Raw genomic sequence first — 20,661 nt, 5'->3', positions numbered from 1 at the left:
TTGGATGAAAATGAAGCCAAAATTCAACTTTTTTGAAAAAAATCCCCTAAAATTCCAATTTTTTTCTCATTAAAAATTCGAATTTTTTCTCATTAAAAGTTCAAATTTTTTCAGTGTTTAATGGGAATCAAACATGGGAATTTTTTCTGGATTTTTTGGGAATTTTTTTTGTGCAAAAATAAGCCTAAATTCAAATTATTTTTTTAAAAATCCTAATTTTTTCTCATTAAAAATTCAAATTTTTTCAGTGTTTAATGGAAACCAAACATGGGAATTTTTCTGGATTTTTTGGAATTTTTTTGTGTGAAAAAAAGCCCAAAATTCAATTTTTTTTGGAAAAATTCCCTAAAATTCCAATTTTTTCTCATTAAAAACTCAATTTTTTCAGTGTTTAATGGGATTTAAGCTGGGAATTTTTCAGGATTTTTTGGGAATTTTTTGTGTGAAAATAAGCCCAAAATTCAAATTTTTTTTGAAAAAAATCCCCTAAAATCAGATTTTTTCTCATTAAAAATTCAGATTTTTTTCAGTGTTTAATGGGAATCAAATGTGGGAATTTTTTGGGAAATTTTGGAATTTTTTTTGTGCAAAAATAAGCCCAAAATTCAAATTTTTTTGGAAAAAATCCCCTAAAATTCCAATTTTTTCTCATTAAAAATCCAATTTTTTCTCATTAAAAATTCAAATTTTTTCAGTGTTTAATGGAATCAAACGTGGGAATTTTTTTGTGTGAAAATAAGCCCAAAATTCAAAATTTTTAGGAAAAAAATCCCCTAAAATTCCATTTTTTCTCATTAAAAATTCAATTTTTTCAGTGTTTAATGGGAATCAAACCTGGGAATTTTTCTGGATTTTTTGGGAATTTTTCTGCGTGAAAATAACCCAAAAATTCAAATTTTTTTTGGTAAAAAGCCCCTAAAATTAAAATTTTTTCTCATTAAAAATTCAAATTTTCAGTGTTTAATGGGAATTTTTTGGGAATTTTTCTGTGTGAAACTAAGGCCAAAATTCAAATTTTTATCAGAAAAAAATCCCCTAAAATTCAGATTTTTCTCATTAAAAATTCGAGTTTTTGTCGTAAAAAATTCAAGTTTTTTCAGTGTTTAATGGGAATCAAACATGGAAAATTTTTCTGGATTTTTTGGGAATTTTCTGTGTGAAAATAAACCAAAATTAAAATTTTTAAAAAAAAATCCTGATTTTTTCTCATTAAAAATTCAAATTTTTTTAGTTTATAATGGATTTAAGGCTGGGAATTTTTCTGGATTTTTTGGAAATTTTTCGAGGTGAAAATAAGGCCAAAATTCAAATTTTTTTTGGAAAAAATCCCCTAAAATTCAGATTTTTCTCATTAAAAATTCAAATTTTTTCTCATTAAAAATTCAAATTTTTTCAGTGTTTAATGGGAATCAAACCTGGGAATATTCCTGGATTTTTTGGGATTTTTTCTGTGTGAAAATAAGGCCAAAATTCAAATTATTATTTTAAAAATCCCAATTTTTTCTCATTAAAAATTCAAATTTTTTCAGTGTTTAATGGGATTTAAGGCTGGGAATTTTTCTGGATTTTTTGGGAATATTTTTGGGTGAAAATAAGGCCAAAATTCAATTTTTTTTGGAAAAAAATCCCCTAAATTCCAATTTTTTCTCATTAAAAATTCAAATTTTTTCAGTATTTAATGGGAATCAAACGTGGAATTTTTCTGTGTGAAAATAAACCCAAAATTCAATTTTTTTTGGAAAAATCCCCTAAAATTCAATTTTTTCTCATAAAAATTCAGATTTTTTCTCATTAAAAATTCAAATTTTTCAGTGTTTAATGGGATTTAAGGCTGGGAATTTTTCTGGATTTTTTGGGAAATTTTTCTGGGTGAAAATAAGGCCAAAATTCAAAATTTTTAGGAAAAAAATCCCCTAAAATTCCACTTTTTTCTCATTAAAAATTCGAATTTTTTCTCATTAAAAATTAAATTTTTCAGTGTTTAATGGATTTAAAGCTGGAATTTTTCGGGATTTTTTGGGAATTTTTTTGGGTGAAAATAAGGCTAAAATTCAAATATTTATGGAAAAATCCCTAAAATTTAAATTTTTTCTCATTAAAAATTCACATTTTTCTCATTAAAAATTCAAATTTTTTTAGTGTTTAATGGGATTTAAGGCTGGGAATTTTTCTGGATTTTTTGGGAATTTTTTGGGGTGAAAAAAAGCCCAAAATTCAAATTATTTTTTTAAAAATCCCAATTTTTTCTCATTAAAAATTCAAATTTTTTCAGTGTTTAATGAGAATCAAATGTGGGAATTTTTTGGGAAATTTTGGGAATTTTTTTTGTGCAAAAATAAGCCTAAAATTCAAATTTTTTTCAGAAAAAATCCCTAAAAATTCAATTTTTTCTCATTAAAAATTCGAATTTTTTCTCATTAAAAATTCAAATTTTTCAGTGTTTAATGGGATTTAAAGCTGGGAATTTTTCGGGATTTTTTGGGAATTTTTTTGGGTGAAAATAAGGCTAAAATTCAAATTATTTATGGAAAAAATCCCTAAAATTTAAATTTTTTCTCATTAAAAATTCAAATTTTTTCTCATTAAAAATTCAAATTTTTTCAGTGTTTAATGGAATCAAACTGGATTTTTTCTGGATTTTTTTTGGGAATTTTTTTGTGTGAAAATAAAACCCAAAATTCAAATTTTTTAAAAAAAATCCCAATTTTTTCTCATGAAAAATTCAAATTTTTTCAGTGTTTAATGGAATCAAATGTGGGAATTTTTTGGGAAATTTTGGGAATTTTTTTTGGTGAAAATAAACCAAAAATCCAAAATTTTTTTGGAAAAAATCCCCAAAATTCCAATTTTTTCTCATTAAAAATTCAAATTTTTTCAGTGTTTAATGGGAATCAAATGTGGGAATTTTTTGGGAAATTTTGGAATTTTTTTGGTGAAAATAAACCAAAAATCCAAAATTTTTTTGGAAAAAAACCCTAAAATTCCAATTTTTTCTCATTAAAAATTCGAATTTATTCAGTGTTTAATGGGATTTAAGGCTGGGAATTTTTCAGGATTTCTTGGGAATTTTTTGGGGTGAAAATAAGGTCAAAATTCAAATTATTTATGGAAAAAATCCCCTAAAAATTCAAATTTTTCTCATTAAAAATTCGAATTTTTTCTCATTAAAAATTCAAATTTTTTCAGTGTTTAATGGGAACCAAATGTGGGAATTTTTCTGTGTGAAAATAAACCCAAAATTCAAATTATTTATGGAAAAAATCCCTAAAAATTCCAATTTTTTCTCATTAAAAATTCAAATTTTTTTCAGTGTTTAATGGGATTTAAGGCTGGGAATTTTTCTGGATTTTTGGGAATTTTTTTGGGTGAAAACAAGACCAAAATCAAATTTTTTTTGGAAAAAATCCCCTAAAATTCAATTTTTTCTCATTGAAAACTCAAATTTTTTCAGTATTTAATGGGAATCAAATGTGGGAATTTTTGGGGAAATTTTGGGAATTTTTTTGTGCGAAAATAAGCCCAAAATTCAAATTTTTTTGAAAAATCCCCTAAAATTTCAATTTTTCTCATTAAAAATTCGAATTTTTCAGTGTTTAATGGGATTTAAGGCTGGGAATTTTTCTGGATTTTTTGGGAATTTTTTTTGGGTGAAAATAAGGCCAAAATTCAAATTTTTTGGAAAAAATCCCCTAAAATTCCAATTTTTTCTCAATAAAATTCAATTTTTCTCATTAAAAATTCAAATTTTTTCAGTGCTTAATGGATTTAAGGCTGGGAATTTTTCTGGATTTTTGGGATTTTTTTTGTGTGAAAATAAGCCTAAAATTCAAATTTTTTTGAAAAAAATCTCTAAAATTTCCAATTTTTACTCATTCAAAATTTCCAATTTTGGGGGATTTATTGAGAATTTCCCTGGAATTCTTTATGAAAAAAAAACCCAAAAAATTCAAATTTTTTTTTCATTTTTTGGGGAATTTTCCTGCCAAAAAATCCAAATTTTTTTTCATTTTTTGGGGAATTTTCCTGCCAAAAAATCCATTTTTTTTTCTCATCAAAATTCAATTTTTTTTTCATTTTTTGGGGAATTTTTCTGCCAAAAAACCCAATTTTTTCCCCATTAAAAATCCAATTTTTTTTCCATTTTTTTGGGAATTTTCCTGCCAAAAAATCCCAATTTTTCCCCATTAAAATTTCCCAAAAAATCCAAATTTTTTTCCATTTTTTGGGGGAATTTTCCTGTCAAAAAAACCAATTTTTTCCCATTAAAAACTCAAATTTTTTTCATTTTTTGGGGAATTTTCCTGCCAAAAATTCCAATTTTTTCCCCATTAAAAACTCAATTTTTTTTCATTTTTTGGGAATTTTCCTGCCAAAAATCCAATTTTTTCCCCATTCAAATTCCCTTTTTTCCCATTTTTTGTGCTCCAAACCTGGGAATTTTCCTGAAATTTCCTGTGGAAAAAAACCCAAAAAATCCAATTTTTACTCATTAAAAATTCCCAATTTTGGGGGATTTATTGAGAATTTTCCTGGAATTCCTTATGGAAAAAAAAACCCCAAAAAATCCAAATTTTTTTCATTTTTTGGGCAATTTTCCTGCCAAAAAATCAATTTTTTCCCATTAAAATTTCCCAAAAAATCCAATTTTTTTTTCATTTTTTTGGGGAATTTTCCTGCCAAAAAATCCAATTTTTTCCCCATTAAAAACTCAATTTTTTTCCAGTTTTTGGGGAATTTTCCTGCCAAAAAATCAATTTTTTCCCCATTAAAAATCCAATTTTTCCCCATTAAAAATCCAAATTTTTCCCCATTAAAAATTCAAATTTTTTTTCATTTTTTGGGGAATTTTTCTTGCCAAAAAATCCAATTTTTTCCCCATTAAAAACTCAATTTTTTCTCATTTTTTGGGGAATTTTCCTGCCAAAAATTCCAATTTTTTCCCCATTAAAATTTCAATTTTTCCCCATTTTTTGTGCTCCAAACCTGGGAATTTTCCTGTTTTCTGGACATTTACAAGGCACAAAAAACTCTCTGCACCAAAGCCTTGACCGCCCAATAATCCACTGAATTTTCATGGATGTGACGCCGCAATTCCAGAAAATCCTCGCCCTGGAAGGAAAAAAATTCAAAATTAATTCCAAAATTTAAAATTTGGGGAATTTTCCCAAAAAAATCCCAAAAATTGGCGAAAATCCTTAAAAATTCCACCAAAAATTCACTTTTTTCTCAAAAAAATTCAAATTTTTTGCCTCAAATCCCCAATTTTTTCTCATAAATTCCCCAATTTTTTCCCAAATTTTCTAAAAATTTCTCCCCAAATTTTGAGAATTTTTCCAATTTTTTTTCTGATTTTTTCCCAATTTTTTCTCACAATTTTGCCCCAATTTTCCGCAATTCCCCCAACATTTTCCCAATTTCTTCCCCATCTTTTCCCCAAATTTTCTCTGATTTTTTCCCAAATTTTTCCCAGACTTTCTCTCCAAATTTTCCCGATCTTTTCCCAATTTTTGCAAATTTTCCCCACATTTTTTCTTCAAAAATTCCTCAATTTTCTCCAATTTCCATACATTTCCTAATTTTTTCCCTAAAATTTTTCCAATGTTCAATAAATTTTCCTGATTTTTCCCCATTTTTTCTCCGATTTTTCCCTTTTTCACCAAATTTTTCTCATTTTTCCTGATATTTTCCAAGTTTTCCCCATTTTTTCCTGACTATTCCCCAATTTTTGACTAAAATTTCCTCCAAGTTTTCTTAATTTTTTCTCCAATTTTTTGCTAAAATTTCCACCAAATTTTTCTCAATTTTTGTCAATTTTTTGCCAAAATTTCCACCAAATTTTCTCAATTTTTGTCCAATTTTTTTCTCGATTTTCCCCCATATTTTCCTGATTTTTTTCCCCAATTTCCTGCCAATTTCCCCCATAATTTCTCCCAACCATTTCCCAATTTTCCCTAAATTTTCCTCCATGTTTTCCCCAATTTTTTTTCCTAACTTCTCCCAATTTTCCCCAAAATTTCCTTCATTTTTTCCTGATTTTTCCCAAGTTTTCCTAAAAATTTTCCAATTTTGTCCAAATATATTTGCTGTGTTTTCAGTTTTCTTCTCTGCTGTTCTTATTTGCTCCCCCATTTTCTGTTTTAAATGGTTTCTCCCTTTCCCTTAGTTTGTTAGTTTGCTCCCCCCATTTTCTGTATTAAATGGTTTCTCCCTTTCCCTAAGTTGTTAGTTGCTCCCCCATTTTCTGTATTAAATGGTTTCTTCTTTCCAGGACTTCCTGTTGCTGCCCTGTCAGTTACGTTGCCATGGAAACGAAACTGCTCCTCCTGGTTTCTCTTATAAAATGAAAGTGCCTCTCTCTTCTAAATGGAGTGGTGTGCTCAGTCAATCACTCTTTTCTCCCAGGTTCCAGAATTTCTTTTCTTGGAGTTATGGTTGGCTGTGCCCCGGAGACCCTCCTCCCTGGCCTTCGCCCCTCACCAGATAGCGTCCAGGGGCCGTGGATGCCCCGCGCAAACTCTTTTCTAGTTTGTCCTCATTCCCTCACCCTTTTGTGAGGGAGGCCATGAATGCCAGGCTCAGAGGGCCTCTGGTGCTGCACAGGGCGCCACACCTGCCGGCATGGAGTGACCCTCAGGAGGGCGCCAACACCCTGCCGGGCCATGAGGACCCCCTCCCTCAGATCCCGGCAGCATGGAACGCCCTCAGGGGGGCTCCTGGTTCCGCCAGCGCCCCACCCAGGGGCCCCACACCGCCCGCCATGAGGGATCACCCTCAGGGGGCGACTGGGTGCCGCACAACACCCACACCCTGCCGGCCATGAGGGACCCTGTCAGATCCCGGCAGCCATGAACTCCCTCAGGGAGGCTCCGGTGCTGCACAGCGCCCACACCCTGCCTGCCATGAACGCCCTCAGATCCCGGCAGCCATGAACGCCCTCAGGGAGCTCTGGTGCTGCACAGCGCCCACACCCTTTGTCGGCCATGAGGGACCTCTCACATCCCGGCAACCATGAACGCTCTCAGGGGGGCTCCAGGGCCCACACAGCGCCATCACACCTGTCGGCCATGAGGGGACCTCTCACATCCGGAAGCCATGAACTCCCTCAGAGGGGCTCTGGTGCCACACACTGCCCACACCCTGCCCATTGAATGCCCTCAGAGAGGCGCCCACACCTGCTGGCCATGAGGACTCCTCACATCCCGGCAGCCATGAACGCCCTCAGGGGGGCTCTGGTGCCCTCACAGAGCCCACACCCTGCCAATATTTTATCCATTTTTCTTATTCCCGTACCCCTTTGTGCAGTACCAAATGTCCCACGCCGGTTTGCCGTCCCTGCCGGCCCTGCCCACGTGCTGCAGGAAGGCCTCGCTGCAGGCGGGCCGCCGTACTGCAGCACCGCCCTCAGGGGGGCTCTGTCCATGCCCAGGCCGATGCAGGCGTGCCGCACAGCGCCCACACCCCGGCAGCCATGAACGCCCTCAGGGGGGAGGCTACACCGGCCCGCCATGAACGCCCTCACATCCCGGCAGCCATGAACGCTCTCCGGGGGCTCTGGTGCACACAGCGCCCACACCCGGCCCGCCATGAATGCCCTCAGGGCAATGTGCACACCCTGCCCCGCCATGAACGCCCTCGGGGGACGCCCACCCGGCCCACCCGGCATGAACGCCCTCACATCCCAGCAGCCATGAATGCCTCAGGGGGCTCTGGTGCCGCACAGCACCCACATCCCAACAGCCATGAACTCCCTCAGAGAGGCTCCGGTGCCGCACAACACCCACACCCAGCCCGCCATGAACGCCCTCAGGGGGGCGCCCACACCCTGCCTGCCATGAACGCCCTCAGAGGAGCTCTGGTGCCTCACAGCGCCCACAACCCCGCCAACATTTTATCCATTTTTTCTCTATTCCCGTACCCCTTTGTGCAGTATCAGATGTCCCCACGCCGGTTTTGCGTCCCTGCCGGCCCTGCCCACGTGCTGCAGGAAGGCCTCGGTGCAGGCGGGCCGCCGTGCTGCAGCACCGCCCTCAGGGGGCCTCTGTCCATGCCCAGGCCGATGCAGGCGGTGCCGCACAGCGCCCACACCCAGCCCGCCATGAACGCCCTCAGATCCCGGCAGCCATGAACTCCCTCAGGGAGGCTCTGGGGCCGCAGAGCGCCCACACCCTGCTCGCCATGAACGCCCTCACATCCTGGCAGCCATGAACGCCCTCAGGGGCTCTGGTGGAGCACAGCGCCTACACCCGGCAGCCATGAACGCTCTCAGGGGGCTCTGGTGCCGCACAGCGCCCACACCCGGCAGCCCATGAACGCCCTCAGGAGGGGCCCACACCCTGCTGGCCATGAAGGACTCCCTCAGATCCCGGCAGCCATGAACGCCCCTCAGGGGGCTCTGGTGCCGCACAGCGCCCACACCCGGCCCGCCATGAACGCCCTCAGGGGGCTCTGGTGCCTCACAGCGCCCACACCCGGCCCGCCATGAACTCCTCAGAGGGGCTCTGGTGCCGCACAGAGCCCACACCCTGCCAATATTTTATCCAGTTTTCTCCTATTCCCGTACCCCTTTGTGCAGTATCAGATGTCCCCACGCCGGTTTGCCGTCCCTGCTGGCCCTGCCCACGTGCTGCAGGAAGGCCCTCGGTGCAGGCGGGCCCGCCGTGCTGCAGCACCGCCCTCAGGGGGGCTCTGTCCATGCCCAGGCCGATGCAGGCGGTGCCGCACAGCGCCCACACCCGGCCCGCCATGAACGCCCTCAGGGGGAGGCTACACCCGGCCCGCCATGAACGCCCTCATGGGGGTGCCCACACCCTGCCGGCATGAGGGGACCTCCTCACATCCCAGCAGCCACGAATTCCCTCAGAGGGGCTCTGGTGCCGCACAGCGCCCACACCCTGCCGGCCATGAACGCCCTCAGGGGGATGCGCACCACCCGGCTGCCATGACGGACCCCTCAGATCCCAGCAGCCATGAACGCCCTCAGGGGGCACCCACACCCTGCCGGCCATGAGGGACCCCCTCAGATCTCGGCAGCCATGAACGCCCTCAGAGGGGCTCTGGTGCCGCACAGCGCCCACACCGTACCCGCCATGAGGGATCCCCTCAGGGGGGCGCCCACACCTTGCCGCCATGAACGCCCTCATGGGGCCCCCCACACCCGGCCCGCCATGAGGGACACCCTCAGGGGCTCTGGTGCCGCACAACACCCACACCCTGCCGGCCATGAGGGACCCTGTCACATCCCAGCAGCCATGAACGCCCTCAGGGGGCTCTGGTGCTGCACAACACCACACCCTGCCGGCCATGAGGGACCTCCTCAGATCCCGGCAGCCGTGAGATACCCCCGCAGAGGGGCTCCGGTGCCGCACAGCACCCACACCCTGCCAATATTTTATCCAATTTTCTCCTACTCCCGTACCCCTTTGTGCAGTATCAGATGTCCCCACGCCGGTTTGCCGTCCCTGCCGGCCCTGCCCACGTGCTGCAGGAAGGCCTCGGTGCAGGCGGGCCCGCCGTGCTGCAGCACCGCCCTCAGGGGGGCTCTGTCCATGTCCAGGCCAATGCAGGCGGTGCCGCACAGCGCCCACACCCGGCCCGCCATGAACGCCCTCAGGGAGGGGCCCACACCCTGCTGGCCATGAAGGACTCCCTCAGATCCCGGCAGCCATGAACGCCCTCAGGGGGCTCTGGTGCCGCACAGCGCCCACATCCAGCAGCCATGAACTCTCTCACATCCCGGCAGCCATGACCTCCCTCAGAGGGCTCCGGTGCCGGCACAGCACCCACACCCTGCCCGCCATGAACGCCCTCAGGGGGAACGCCCACACTCTGCCGGCTATGAGGGACCCCCTCACATCCCGGCAGCCATGAACGCCCTCAGGGGCTCCGGTGCCGCACAGAGCCCACACCCTGCCAATATTTTATCCATTTTTTCTCTATTCCCGTACCCCTTTGTGCAATATCAGATGTCCCCATGCCGGTTTGCCGTCCCTGCCGGCCCTGCCCACGTGCTGCAGGAAGGCCTCGGTGCAGGCGGGCCCGCCGTGCTGCAGCACGCCCTCAGGGGGGCTCTGTCCATGCCAGGCCGATGCAGGCGGTGCCGCACAGCACCCACACCCCGGCAGCCATGAACGCCCTCAGGGGGACGCCCACACCCTGCCCGCCATGAACGCCCTCAGATCCGGCAGCCATGACCTCCCTCAGATCCCGGCAGCCATGAACGCCCTCAGGGGGCTCTGGTGCCTCACAGTGCCCACACCCTGCCGGCCATGAACGCCCTCAGGGGGGCACCCACACCCTGCCCGCCATGACGGACCCCCTCAGATCCCGGCAGCCATGAACGCCCTCAGGGGAGCTCTGGTGCCGCACAGCGCCCCACACCTGCCCGCCATGAGGGACCTCCTCACATCCCAGCAGCCATGAACGCCCTCAGAGGGGCTCTGGTGCCGCACAGCGCCCACACCCTGCCCACCATGAACGCCCTCAGGGGGGCGCCCACACCCTGCGGCCATGAACGCCTCAGAGCGGCTCTGGTGCCCCACAGCGCCACACCCTGCCAATATTTTATCCGTTTTTTCTCCTATTCCCGTACCCCTTTGTGCAGTATCAGGTGTCCCCATGCCGGTTTGCCGTCCCTGCCGGCCCCTGCCCACGTGCTGCAGGAAGGCCTCGGTGCAGGCGGGGCCCGCCGTGCTGCAGCACCGCCCTCAGGGGGGCTCTGTCCATGCCCAGGCCGATGCAGGCGGTGCCGCACAGCGCCCACACCCGGCAGCCATGAACGCCCTCAGGGAGGGGCCCACACCCTGCTGGCCATGAAGGACTCCCTCAGATCCCGGCAGCCATGAACACCCTCAGGGGGCTCTGGTGCCGCACAGCGCCCACACCCGGCCCGCATGAACGCCCTCAGGGGGGCTCTGGTGCCTCACAGCGCCCAAACCCGCAGCCATGAACTCCCTCAGGTGGGCGCCCACACCCTGCCCGCCATGAACGCCCTCATGGGGGTGCCCACACCCTGCTGGCCATGAGGGACCTCCTCAGATCCCGGCAGCCATGAACGCCCTCAGGGAGCTCTGGTGCCGCACAACACCCACACCCGGCCCGCCATGAGGGACCCCCTCAGGGGGGCGCCCACACCCTGCCCGCCATGAACGCCCTTATGGGGGTGCCCACACCCTGCCGGCCATGAGGGACCTCCTCACATCCTGGCAGCCACGAATTCCCTCAGAGGGGCTCTGGTGCCGCACAGCGCCCACACCCTGCCGGCCATGAACGCCCTCAGGGGGGTGCGCACACCTGGCCTGCCATGACGGACCCCCTCAGATCCCAGCAGCCATGAACGCCCTCAGGGGGCACCCACACCCTGCCGGCCATGAGGGACCCCCTCAGATCCCGGCAGCCATGAACGCCCTCAGGGGGCTCTTGGTGCCGCACAGCGCCCACACCCCGCCGGCCATTGAACGCCTCAGGGGGGCGCCCACACCCTGCCAGCCATGAGGGACCCCCTCACATCCCGGCAGCCATGAACGCCCTTAGAGGGGCTCCGGTGACACGCACTGCCCACACCCTGCCAGCCATGAACGCCCTCAGGGGGGCGCCCACACCCTGCCCGCCATGATGGACCCCCTCAGATCCCGGCAGCCATGAACGCCCTCAGGGGGCTCTGGTGCCGCACAGAGCCCACACCCTGCCAATATTTTATCCATTTTTCTCCTATTCCCCGTACCCCTTTGTGCAGTATCAAATGTCCCCATGCCGGTTTTGCCGTCCCTGCCCGGCCCTGCCCACGTGCTGCAGGAAGGCCTCGGTGCAGGCGGGCCCGCCGTGCTGCAGCACCGCCCTCAGGGGGGCTCTGTCCATGCCCAGGCCGATGCAGGCGGTGCCGCACAGCGCCCACACCCGGCCGCCATGAACGCCCTCAGGGAGGGGCCCACACCCTGCTGGCCATGAAGGACTCCCTCAGATCCCGGCAGCCATGAACGCCCTCAGAGGGGCTCTGGTGCCGCAGAGCGCCCACACCCTGCTGGCCATGAAGGACTCCCTCAGATCCCGGCAGCCATGAACGCCCTCAGGGGGCTCTGGTGCCGCACAGCGCCCACACCCGGCCCGCCATGAACGCCCTCAGGGGAGCTCTGGTGCCGCACAGCGCCCACACCCCGCCAATATTTTATCCATTTTTTCTCCTATTCCCGTACCCCTTTGTGCAGTATCAGATGTCCCCATGCCGGTTTTGCCGTCCCTGCCGGCCCTGCCCACGTGCTGCAGGAAGGCCTCGGTGCAGGCGGGCCCACCGTGCTGCAGCACCGCCCTCAGGGGGCTCTGTCCATGCCCAGGCCGATGCAGGCGGTGCCGCACAGCGCCCACACCCTGCCCGCCATGAACGCCCTCAGATCCGGCAGCCATGAACGCCCTCAGGGGCTCTGGTGCCTCACAGCGCTCACACCCGCCCGCCATGAACTCCCTCAGAGGGGCTCCGGTGCCACACACCGCCCACACCCGGCCCGCCATGAACGCCCTCAGATCCCGGCAGCCATGAGGGACCCTGTCAGAACCCGGCAGCCATGAACTCCCTCAGGGGGCTCTGGTGCCACACAACACCCACATCCTGCCCGCCATGAACGCCTTCAGGGGGGCTCTGGTGCCTCACAGCGCCCACACTCTGCCCACCATGAACTCCCTCACATCCCGGCAGCCATGACCACCCTCACAGGGGCTCCGGTGACACACACTGCCACACCCTGCCCACCATGAACGCCCTCAGATCATGGCAGTCATGAGGGACCCCCTCAGATCCCGGCAGCCATGAACGCCCTCAAGGGGCTCTGGTCCCGCACAGAGCCCACACCCGGCCCGCCATGAGGGACCCCCTCAGATCCCCGGCAGCCATGACCACCCTCAGGGGGCTCTGGTGCCGCACAGCACCCACAACCGCCAATATTTTATCCATTTTTTCTGTATTCCCGTACCCCTTTGTGCAGTATCAGATGTCCCCACGCCGGTTTGCCGTCCCTGCCGGCCCTGCCCACGTGCTGCAGGAAGGCCTCGGTGCAGGCGGGCCCGCCGTGCTGCAGCACCGCCTCAGGGGGGGCTCTGTCCATGCCCAGGCCGATGCAGGCGGTGCCGCACAGCGCCCACACCCGACCCGCCATGAACGCCCTCAGGGTGCGGCGCCGCCGCTCGGCGCTCAGCCCGGCGTGGTACACAGCGCACACCTGCATGGCTTCTCTTTGCCCTGCAAAAATCAACAATTCATCACTTTCCTTGCAATTCCAGCTTTTTCCCCTCACATTCTGAGAAATTCCCCAAAAAATCCCCAAAAAATCAGCAATTTTCCCCTCAAATTCCATGATTTTTCTTAATTTTTGCCCACATTTTCTTGAAATTTCTCGATTTTCCCGCCAAAATTCACATCTGCTTTTCCCAGATAATCCCCAAATTTTTCATTTTCTCCCCAAAATTCCACATTTTTTTTCTAATTTCCCAAAAGTTTTCTCCAAATTTCTCCCTAAATTCCTCCAGAAATTCCAGATTTCCCCCAAATTCTCGCCAAATTCCCCAAGTTTTCCTCATTTTCCCCCAAATTTCCCCAATTTTTTCTCAAATTCCCAAATTTATTTTCAAAATTCTCCAAGTTTTTCCCCAAAATTATTCTGATTTTTTTCCCAAATAATTTCAATTTTCTCCCCAAAAATGGCCCAAATTTTCCCCACATTTTCCTGGTTTTGGACCCATAATTTTCAAATTTTCCTCCAAATTTCCCCAAAATTCCCCAAACCCCCCCCAATTTTCCCCTCACATTCTGTGAATTTCCCCAAAAAATTCCCCCAAAAATCTGTAATTTTCCCCTCAAATTCCATGATTTTTTCTTAAATTTTTGCCCACGTTTTTCTTGAAATTTCTCAATTTTCCTGATTTTCCCACCAAAATTCACATCCGCTCTTCCCAGACAGTCCCCAAATTTTTTCATTTTCTCCCCAAAATTCCACATTTTTTTCCCAAATTCTCCAATTTTTTCCTAATTTTCCCGAAAGTTTTCTCCAAATTTTTCCCTAAATTCCTCCAGAAATTCCAGATTTCCCCCAAATTCTCCCCAAATTCCCAAGTTTTCCTCATTTTTCCCCCAAATTTCCCCAATTTTTTCTCAAAATTCCAAATTTATTTTCAAAATTCTCCAAGTTTTTCCCCAAAATTATTCTGATTTTTTCCCCAAATAGTTTCAATTTTCTCCCCAAAAATTGTCCAAATTTTCCCATTTTTCCTCCAAAATTGTCCAAATTTTCCCCACATTTTTCCCCTAATTTCCCCAATTTTTTCTTGGTTTTGGACCCATAATTTCCAAATTTTTCTCCAATTTCCCCAAATCCCCCCAATTTTCCCAAATTTTTCCCAATTTCCCCCTAATTTTTTGCCCATAATTCTCCAAATTTTCCTGATTTTGCCCAATTTTTTCCCAAATTTTCCCCCATTTCCCCCAATTTTTTTTTCTAATTTTCCCCCTAAATTCCCAAATTTTTCTCTAATTTTTTTCCTGATTTTCCCCCAATTCCCCATTTTTTCTGATTTTCCACCAACTTTCCCCAATTCCCCCCAAAATTCCTCAAGTTTTTTCCCACTTTTTCCCAAGTTTTTTCCCACTTTTCCCCAAAATTTCCCCAATTTTTCCTCCTTATTTCCCCAACATTTTTCCCATTTTCCCCCGATTTTCACCCCCAATTTTTTCCATTCTCCCCCCAAAATTCCCCCATTTTTCCCCCAAATTTTCCCCACAAAATTCACCGAATTTTTCCCAATTTTTCCTCCTTATTTTCCCCAAATTTCTCCCAAATTTTTCGCGATATTCACCCCCAATTTTTTCCCTTCTCCCCCCAAAATTCCCCAATTTTTTCCCCAAATTTCTCCAAATTTTCCCCCAAATTTTTTCCTAAATTAATCCCATTTTTCCCCAATTTTTCCCTTTTTTTCCCCAGTTTTTCCCATTTTTCCTCAAATTTTACCCCCCAATTTCCCCAAATTTTTCCTGATTTTTCCCCCAAAAATTCCCCAATTTTTTCCCAATTTTTCCCATTTTTCCCCCAAATTTTCCCCCAAATTTTTTTCCTAAATTAATCCCATTTTTCCCCAAACTTCACCATTTTTTCCCCATTTTTCCCTGAATTTCCCCAATTTTCCCCCCAATTTTTCCCCCAATTTTCCCCCCAATTTTTCCCCCATTTTTTCCCCATTTTTTTCCCTATTTTTCCCCAAAATTCCCACAATTTTTCCCCATTTTCCCCCCAATTTTTTTCCAAATTTTTTTCCAATTTTCCCCTCATTTTTCTCAATTTTCACCCAACTTTTTCCCGATTTTCACCCCCACTTTTTTTCTTTCTTCCCCCAAATTCCCCAACTTTTTCCCAATTTTTTCCCCCAAATTTCTCCCATTTTTTTCCCTTCTCCCTCAAAAATTCCCCAATTTTTTCCCATTTTTTCCCCCAATTTTTTCCCCCCAATTTTTTCCCTTCTCCCCCCAAAATTCCCCAAATTTTTCCCCAAACTTTTCCCATTTTTTCCCCACAAAATTCACCTATTTTTTCCCCAATTTTTTCCCGATTTTCCCCCAATTTTTTTCCCTTCTCCCCCCAAATTTTTCCCATTTTTCCCAAATTTCCCCAATTTTTTCCCAATTATTTCCCATTTTTTCCCCAATTATTTCCCCATTTTTTCCCCAATTTTCCCCCCATTTTCCCCCAAACTTTTCCCAATTTTCCCCAATATTTTCCCCAATTTTTTCCCATTTTTTCCCATATTTTACCCAGTTTTTCCCCAATTTTTCCCAATTTTTCCCCCCAATTTTTTCCCAAATTTTTCCTGATTTTTCCCCAATTTTTTCCCCAAAATTCCCCAAATTTTTCCCATTTTTCCCCCAAAATTTCCCATTTTTTTCCCCACCTTTGGTGGTTTCCATGCGGGCACCTCAGGGAATTCGCTCTGGATGAGCTGGGCCAGGCGCTCGCTGTCCTCCCTGCGCGTGCACACAACCAGCACGCAATTCCCAGAATTCCCAGATTCCAGAATTCCCAAATTCCCAAATTCTCCGAGCTCCAGCGGCGCAGCATCCCGCAGCACGGCCTGCGGGGAAAAATCCGAATTTTCACCAAAAAATTGGGGGGTTAGAACAGAAAAATGGCAAAAATTTGGGGCTGGATCCTAATGATCAGGATTTTTCCCTCAGAAAATGTGGAACTTGCTTGATAAAACGGAATTTTTTCCCAGAAAATGTAGATTTTTCCCTCAGAAAATGTGGATTTTTTTCCCAAAAAATACAATTTTAACCCCTAAAAATGGGGATTTTCCCTCACAAATGTCGATTTTTTCCCAGAAAATTCAATTTAAGCATTAAAAATGTGGATTTTTTTCCCATAAAATTCAATTTTAAGCCCTAAAAACAGGGATTTTCCCTCAGAAAACGTGAATTAATCCCAAAAAACGCCATTTTAAGCCCCAAACCTGGGGATTTTCCCTCAGAAAAATGTGCGATTAATCCCAAAAAATGCAATTTCAGGTCCCAAAAACGAACTTTTTCCCTCACAAAATGTGGACTTAATCCCAAAAAACCCAATTTTAAGCCCTAAACCCGGAGATTTTCCCTCAGAAAACGTGGAATTAATCCCAAAAAATTCAATTTAAACCCCTAAAAATGTGGACTTTTCCTCAGAAAATGCGGATTTTTTTTCAAAAAATTCAATTTTAAGCCCTAAAAATGAGTCTATTTTTTCAAAAAAAATTCAATTTTAACCCCTAAAACCGGGATTTTCCCTCAGAAAATGTGGATTTTTTCCCAAAAAATTCAATTTTAACCCCTAAAAATGGGGATTTCCCCTCAGAAAACGTGGAATTAATCTCAAAAAGTCAATTTTAAGCCCCAAACCCAGGGATTTTCCCTCAGAAAATGCAGAATTAATCCCAAAAAACGCCATTTTAAACCCCAAGACGGAGACTTTTCCCTCAGAAAAAGCAGAATTAATCCCAAAAATTTCAATTTTAACCCTAAACCCGGGGATTTTCCCTCAGAAAATGCAGAATTAATCCCAAAAAACGCCATTTTAAGCCCCAAACCGGGGATTTCCCCTCAGAAAATGTGGAATTAATTCCAAAAAATTCAGTTTTAACCCCTAAAAATGGAGATTTTCCCTCAGAAAATGTGGATTTTTTTCCAAAAAAATTCAATTTTAACCCCTAAAACTGGGAATTTTCCCTCAGAAAATGCGGAATTAATCCAAAAAAATCAATTTTAAGCCCCAAACCCAGGGATTTTCCCTCAGAAAGTGGGGATTTTTTCCCAAAAACCGCCATTTTAACCCCTAAAAATGGGAATTTTTTTCCAAAAAATCCAATTTTAACCCCTAAAAACGGGATTTTTCCCCCACCCCCCCATTCCCGCCCGCACCTGGTCGGGGTCGCCCTAAACTGGGGATTTTCCCTCACAAAATAGGGATTTTTTTTCCAAAAAATTCAATTTTAAGCCCCAAACCCAGGTATTTTCCCTCAGAAAATACAGAATTAATCCCAAAAAACTCAATTTTAAGCCCATACCCGGGGATTTCCCCTCAGAAAATGGGGATTTTTTTTCCAAAAAAAAGCAATTTTAACCCCTAAAAACGGGGATTTCCCCTCAGAAAATGTGGAATTAATCCCAAAAAAATCAATTTTAAGCCCCAAACCTGGGGATTTTCCCTCAGAAAATGTGGATTTTTTTCCCAAAAAATTCAATTTTAAGCCCTAAAAATGAACTTTTTCCCTCAGAAAATGTGGGAATTAATCCCAATAAAATGCGATTTCAGGCCCTAAACCCGGGGATTTTCCCTCAGAAAATGGGGATTTTTTCCCAAAAAAAGCAATTTTAAGCCTTAAAAGTGGGGACTTTTCCCTCAGAAAATGTAAAATTTGTTATTAAAAAATGTATTTTAAGCCCTAAAAAGGGAGGTTTTCCCTCAGAAAATGTAGAATTAATCCCAAAAAAAGCAATTTAGAGCCTAAAAACATGGACTTTTCCCTCACGAATAGTAGAATTAATCCCAAAAAATGCAATTTAGGTTCAAAACATAGACTTTTTCCCTCAGAAAATGCGGATTTTTTTTCCAAAAATTCAATTTCAAGCCTTAAAAATGGGAATTTTCCCTCAGAAAATGTGGAATTTATCCCAAAAAATTCAATTTTAACCTCTAAAAATGGGGATTTCCCTCAGAAAATGCGGATTTTTTTTCCAAAAAACGCCATTTTAAGCCCCAAACCCGGGGATTTCCCTCAGAAAATGTGGAATTAATCCCAAAAAATTCAATTTCAGGCCCTAAAAACGAGGATTTTCCCTCAGAAAATGTGGAATTAATCCCAAAAACTTCAATTTTAAGCCCTAAAAATATGGCTTTTTTTTTCAAAAAAATTCAATTTTAACCCCTAAAAATGGGGATGTTCCTCAGAAAATGTGGAATATCATCCCAAAAAATGCAATTTTAGGCCCTAAAAACAGGGACTTTCCCTCAGAAAATGCGGAATTAATCCCACAAAATTCAATTTTAAGCCCTAAAAACGGGGATTTTCCCTCAGAAAACGTGGAATTAATCCCAAGAAATCCAATTTTAACCCCTAAAAATGGGGATTTTCCCTCAGAAAATGTGGATTTTTTTCCAAAAATTCAAGTTTTACCCCTAAAATGGGATTTTCCCTCAGAAAATGCAGAATTAATCCCAAAAAGTGCAATTTTAGGTTCAAAACATAGACTTTTTCCCTCAGAAAATGTGGATTTTTTCCCATAAAATTCAATTTTAAGCCCTAAAAATGGGAATTTTTTTCCAAAAATTTCAATTTTACCCTTAAAAACGGGGATTTTCCCTCAGAAAACGTGGAAATTAATCCAAAAACTTCAATTTTAAGCCCTAAAACCGGGAATTTTCCCTCAGAAAATGCCGGATTAATCCCAAAAAAATCAATTTTAAGCCCAAACCCAGGGATTTTCCTCAGAAAATGTGGAATTAATCCCAAAAAATTCAATTTTAGGTTCAAAACATAGACTTTTTCCCTCAGAAAATGTGGATTTTTTCCCATAAAATTCAATTTTAACCCTAAAAAAGGGTTTTTTTCCCATAAAATTCAATTTTAAGCCCTAAGACCGAGACTTTTCCTCAGAAAATGTGCGATTAATCCCAAAAAATGCAATTTCAGGCCCTAAAAATGAGGATTTTTCCCTAAAACAATGTAGGATTGATACTAAAAAAATTCAATTTTAAGCCCTAAAAATAGGATTTCCCTCAGAAAATACAGGGTTTATAGAGAAAAAGCAATTCTAGGTCTTAAAAATGGAGATTTTCCCTCAGAAAATGTGGAATTTCTCCCAAAAAAGGCAATTTGAGGCCTTAAAATGGAGATTTTCCCTCAGAAACTGTGCGATTAATCCCAAAAAAATGCAATTTCAGGCCTTAAAAATAAGGAATTTCCTCAGAAAATGTTGATTTTTTTCCAAAAAAACGCCATTTTAACCCCTAAAAATGAGGATTTCCCCTCAGAAAATGTGGAATTAATCCCAAAAAAATCAATTTTAAGCCCTAAACCCGGGGATTTTCCCTCAGAAAATGTGGATTTTTTAAAAAAAAAAGCAATTTTCGGCCATAAAATGGGGATTTTCCCTCAGAAAACATGGAATTAATCCCAAAAAATTCAATTTTAAGCCCTAAAAATGTGGCTTTTTTTTCAAAAAAAATCAATTTTAACCCCTAAAACCGGGGATTTCCCCTCAGAAAATGTGGATTTTTTCCAAAAAAATTCAATTTTAACCCCTACAAAAGGCTATTTTCCCTCAGAAAATGTAGAATTTGTCCCAAAAAAGCAATTTTAACCCCTAGAAATGAACTTTTTTCCCTCAGAAAATGTGGGAATGAAACCAAAATATGCCATTTTAAGCCCTAAAAAACGGGATTTTCCTCAGAAAATGTGGATTTTTCCCAAAAAACGCTATTTTAACACCCTAAAACGAGGATTTTTTCCATAAAATTCAATTTTAACCCCTAAAAATGGGAATTTTTTTCCAAAAAATTCAATTTTAACCCCTAAAAAAAGGGATTTTTTTCCCAAAAAATTCAATTTTAAGCCCTAAAAATGGGGTTTTTTTTTCCAAAAAGTTCAATTTTAAGCCCTAAAAATGCGGCTTTTTTTCCCAAAAAATTCAATTTTAACCCCTAAAAACGGGGACCTTCCCTCAGAAAACGTGGAATTAATCCAAAAAAATTCAATTTTAAGCCCTAAAACCGGGGATTTTTTCCCATAAAATTCAATTTTAAGCCCTAAAAAAGGGAATTTTCCCCCTCCCCCATTCCCACTCCCACCTGGTCGGGGTCGCCCTAAAAACGGGATTTTCCCTCAGAAAATGGGAATTAATCCCATAAAATTCAATTTTAACCCATAAAACCGGGGATTTTCCCTCAGAAAATGTGCGATTAATCCCAAAAAATGCAATTTCAGGTCCCAAAAACGAACCTTTTCCCTCAGAAAATGTGGAATTAATCCAAAAAACGCCATTTTAAGCCTAAGACTGAGACTTTTCCCTCAGAAAATGTGCAATTAATCCCAAAAAATTCAATTTAAGCCCCAAACCCAGGGATTTTCCCTCAGAAAATGTGGATTTTTTCCCAAAAAATT

The 20,661-nt window shown here is 43.6% G+C and overlaps 1 protein-coding gene across 1 annotated transcript in view; it reads right to left on the bottom strand.

Annotated features, from left to right (window-relative positions):
- Window positions 1–12,932: 12,932 nt before the first annotated feature.
- LOC141727673 (ATP-dependent DNA helicase Q4-like) overlaps window positions 12,933–20,661 on the bottom strand; it is a 65,883-nt gene continuing 58,154 nt past the window's right edge. Inside the window, exon 14 of the mRNA XM_074533935.1 lies at window positions 12,933–13,283. Within this exon, the coding sequence (XP_074390036.1) occupies window positions 12,933–13,283 (351 nt within the window). The remainder of the gene's footprint in view (window positions 13,284–20,661) is intronic.

This window comes from Zonotrichia albicollis, unplaced genomic scaffold (assembly GCF_047830755.1).
Source record: "Zonotrichia albicollis isolate bZonAlb1 unplaced genomic scaffold, bZonAlb1.hap1 Scaffold_173, whole genome shotgun sequence".
NCBI classification, from domain to species: Eukaryota; Metazoa; Chordata; class Aves; order Passeriformes; family Passerellidae; genus Zonotrichia; species Zonotrichia albicollis.
Note: the sequence above shows the minus strand (reverse complement) of the source record. Positions and strands in the feature narration are given on the sequence as shown.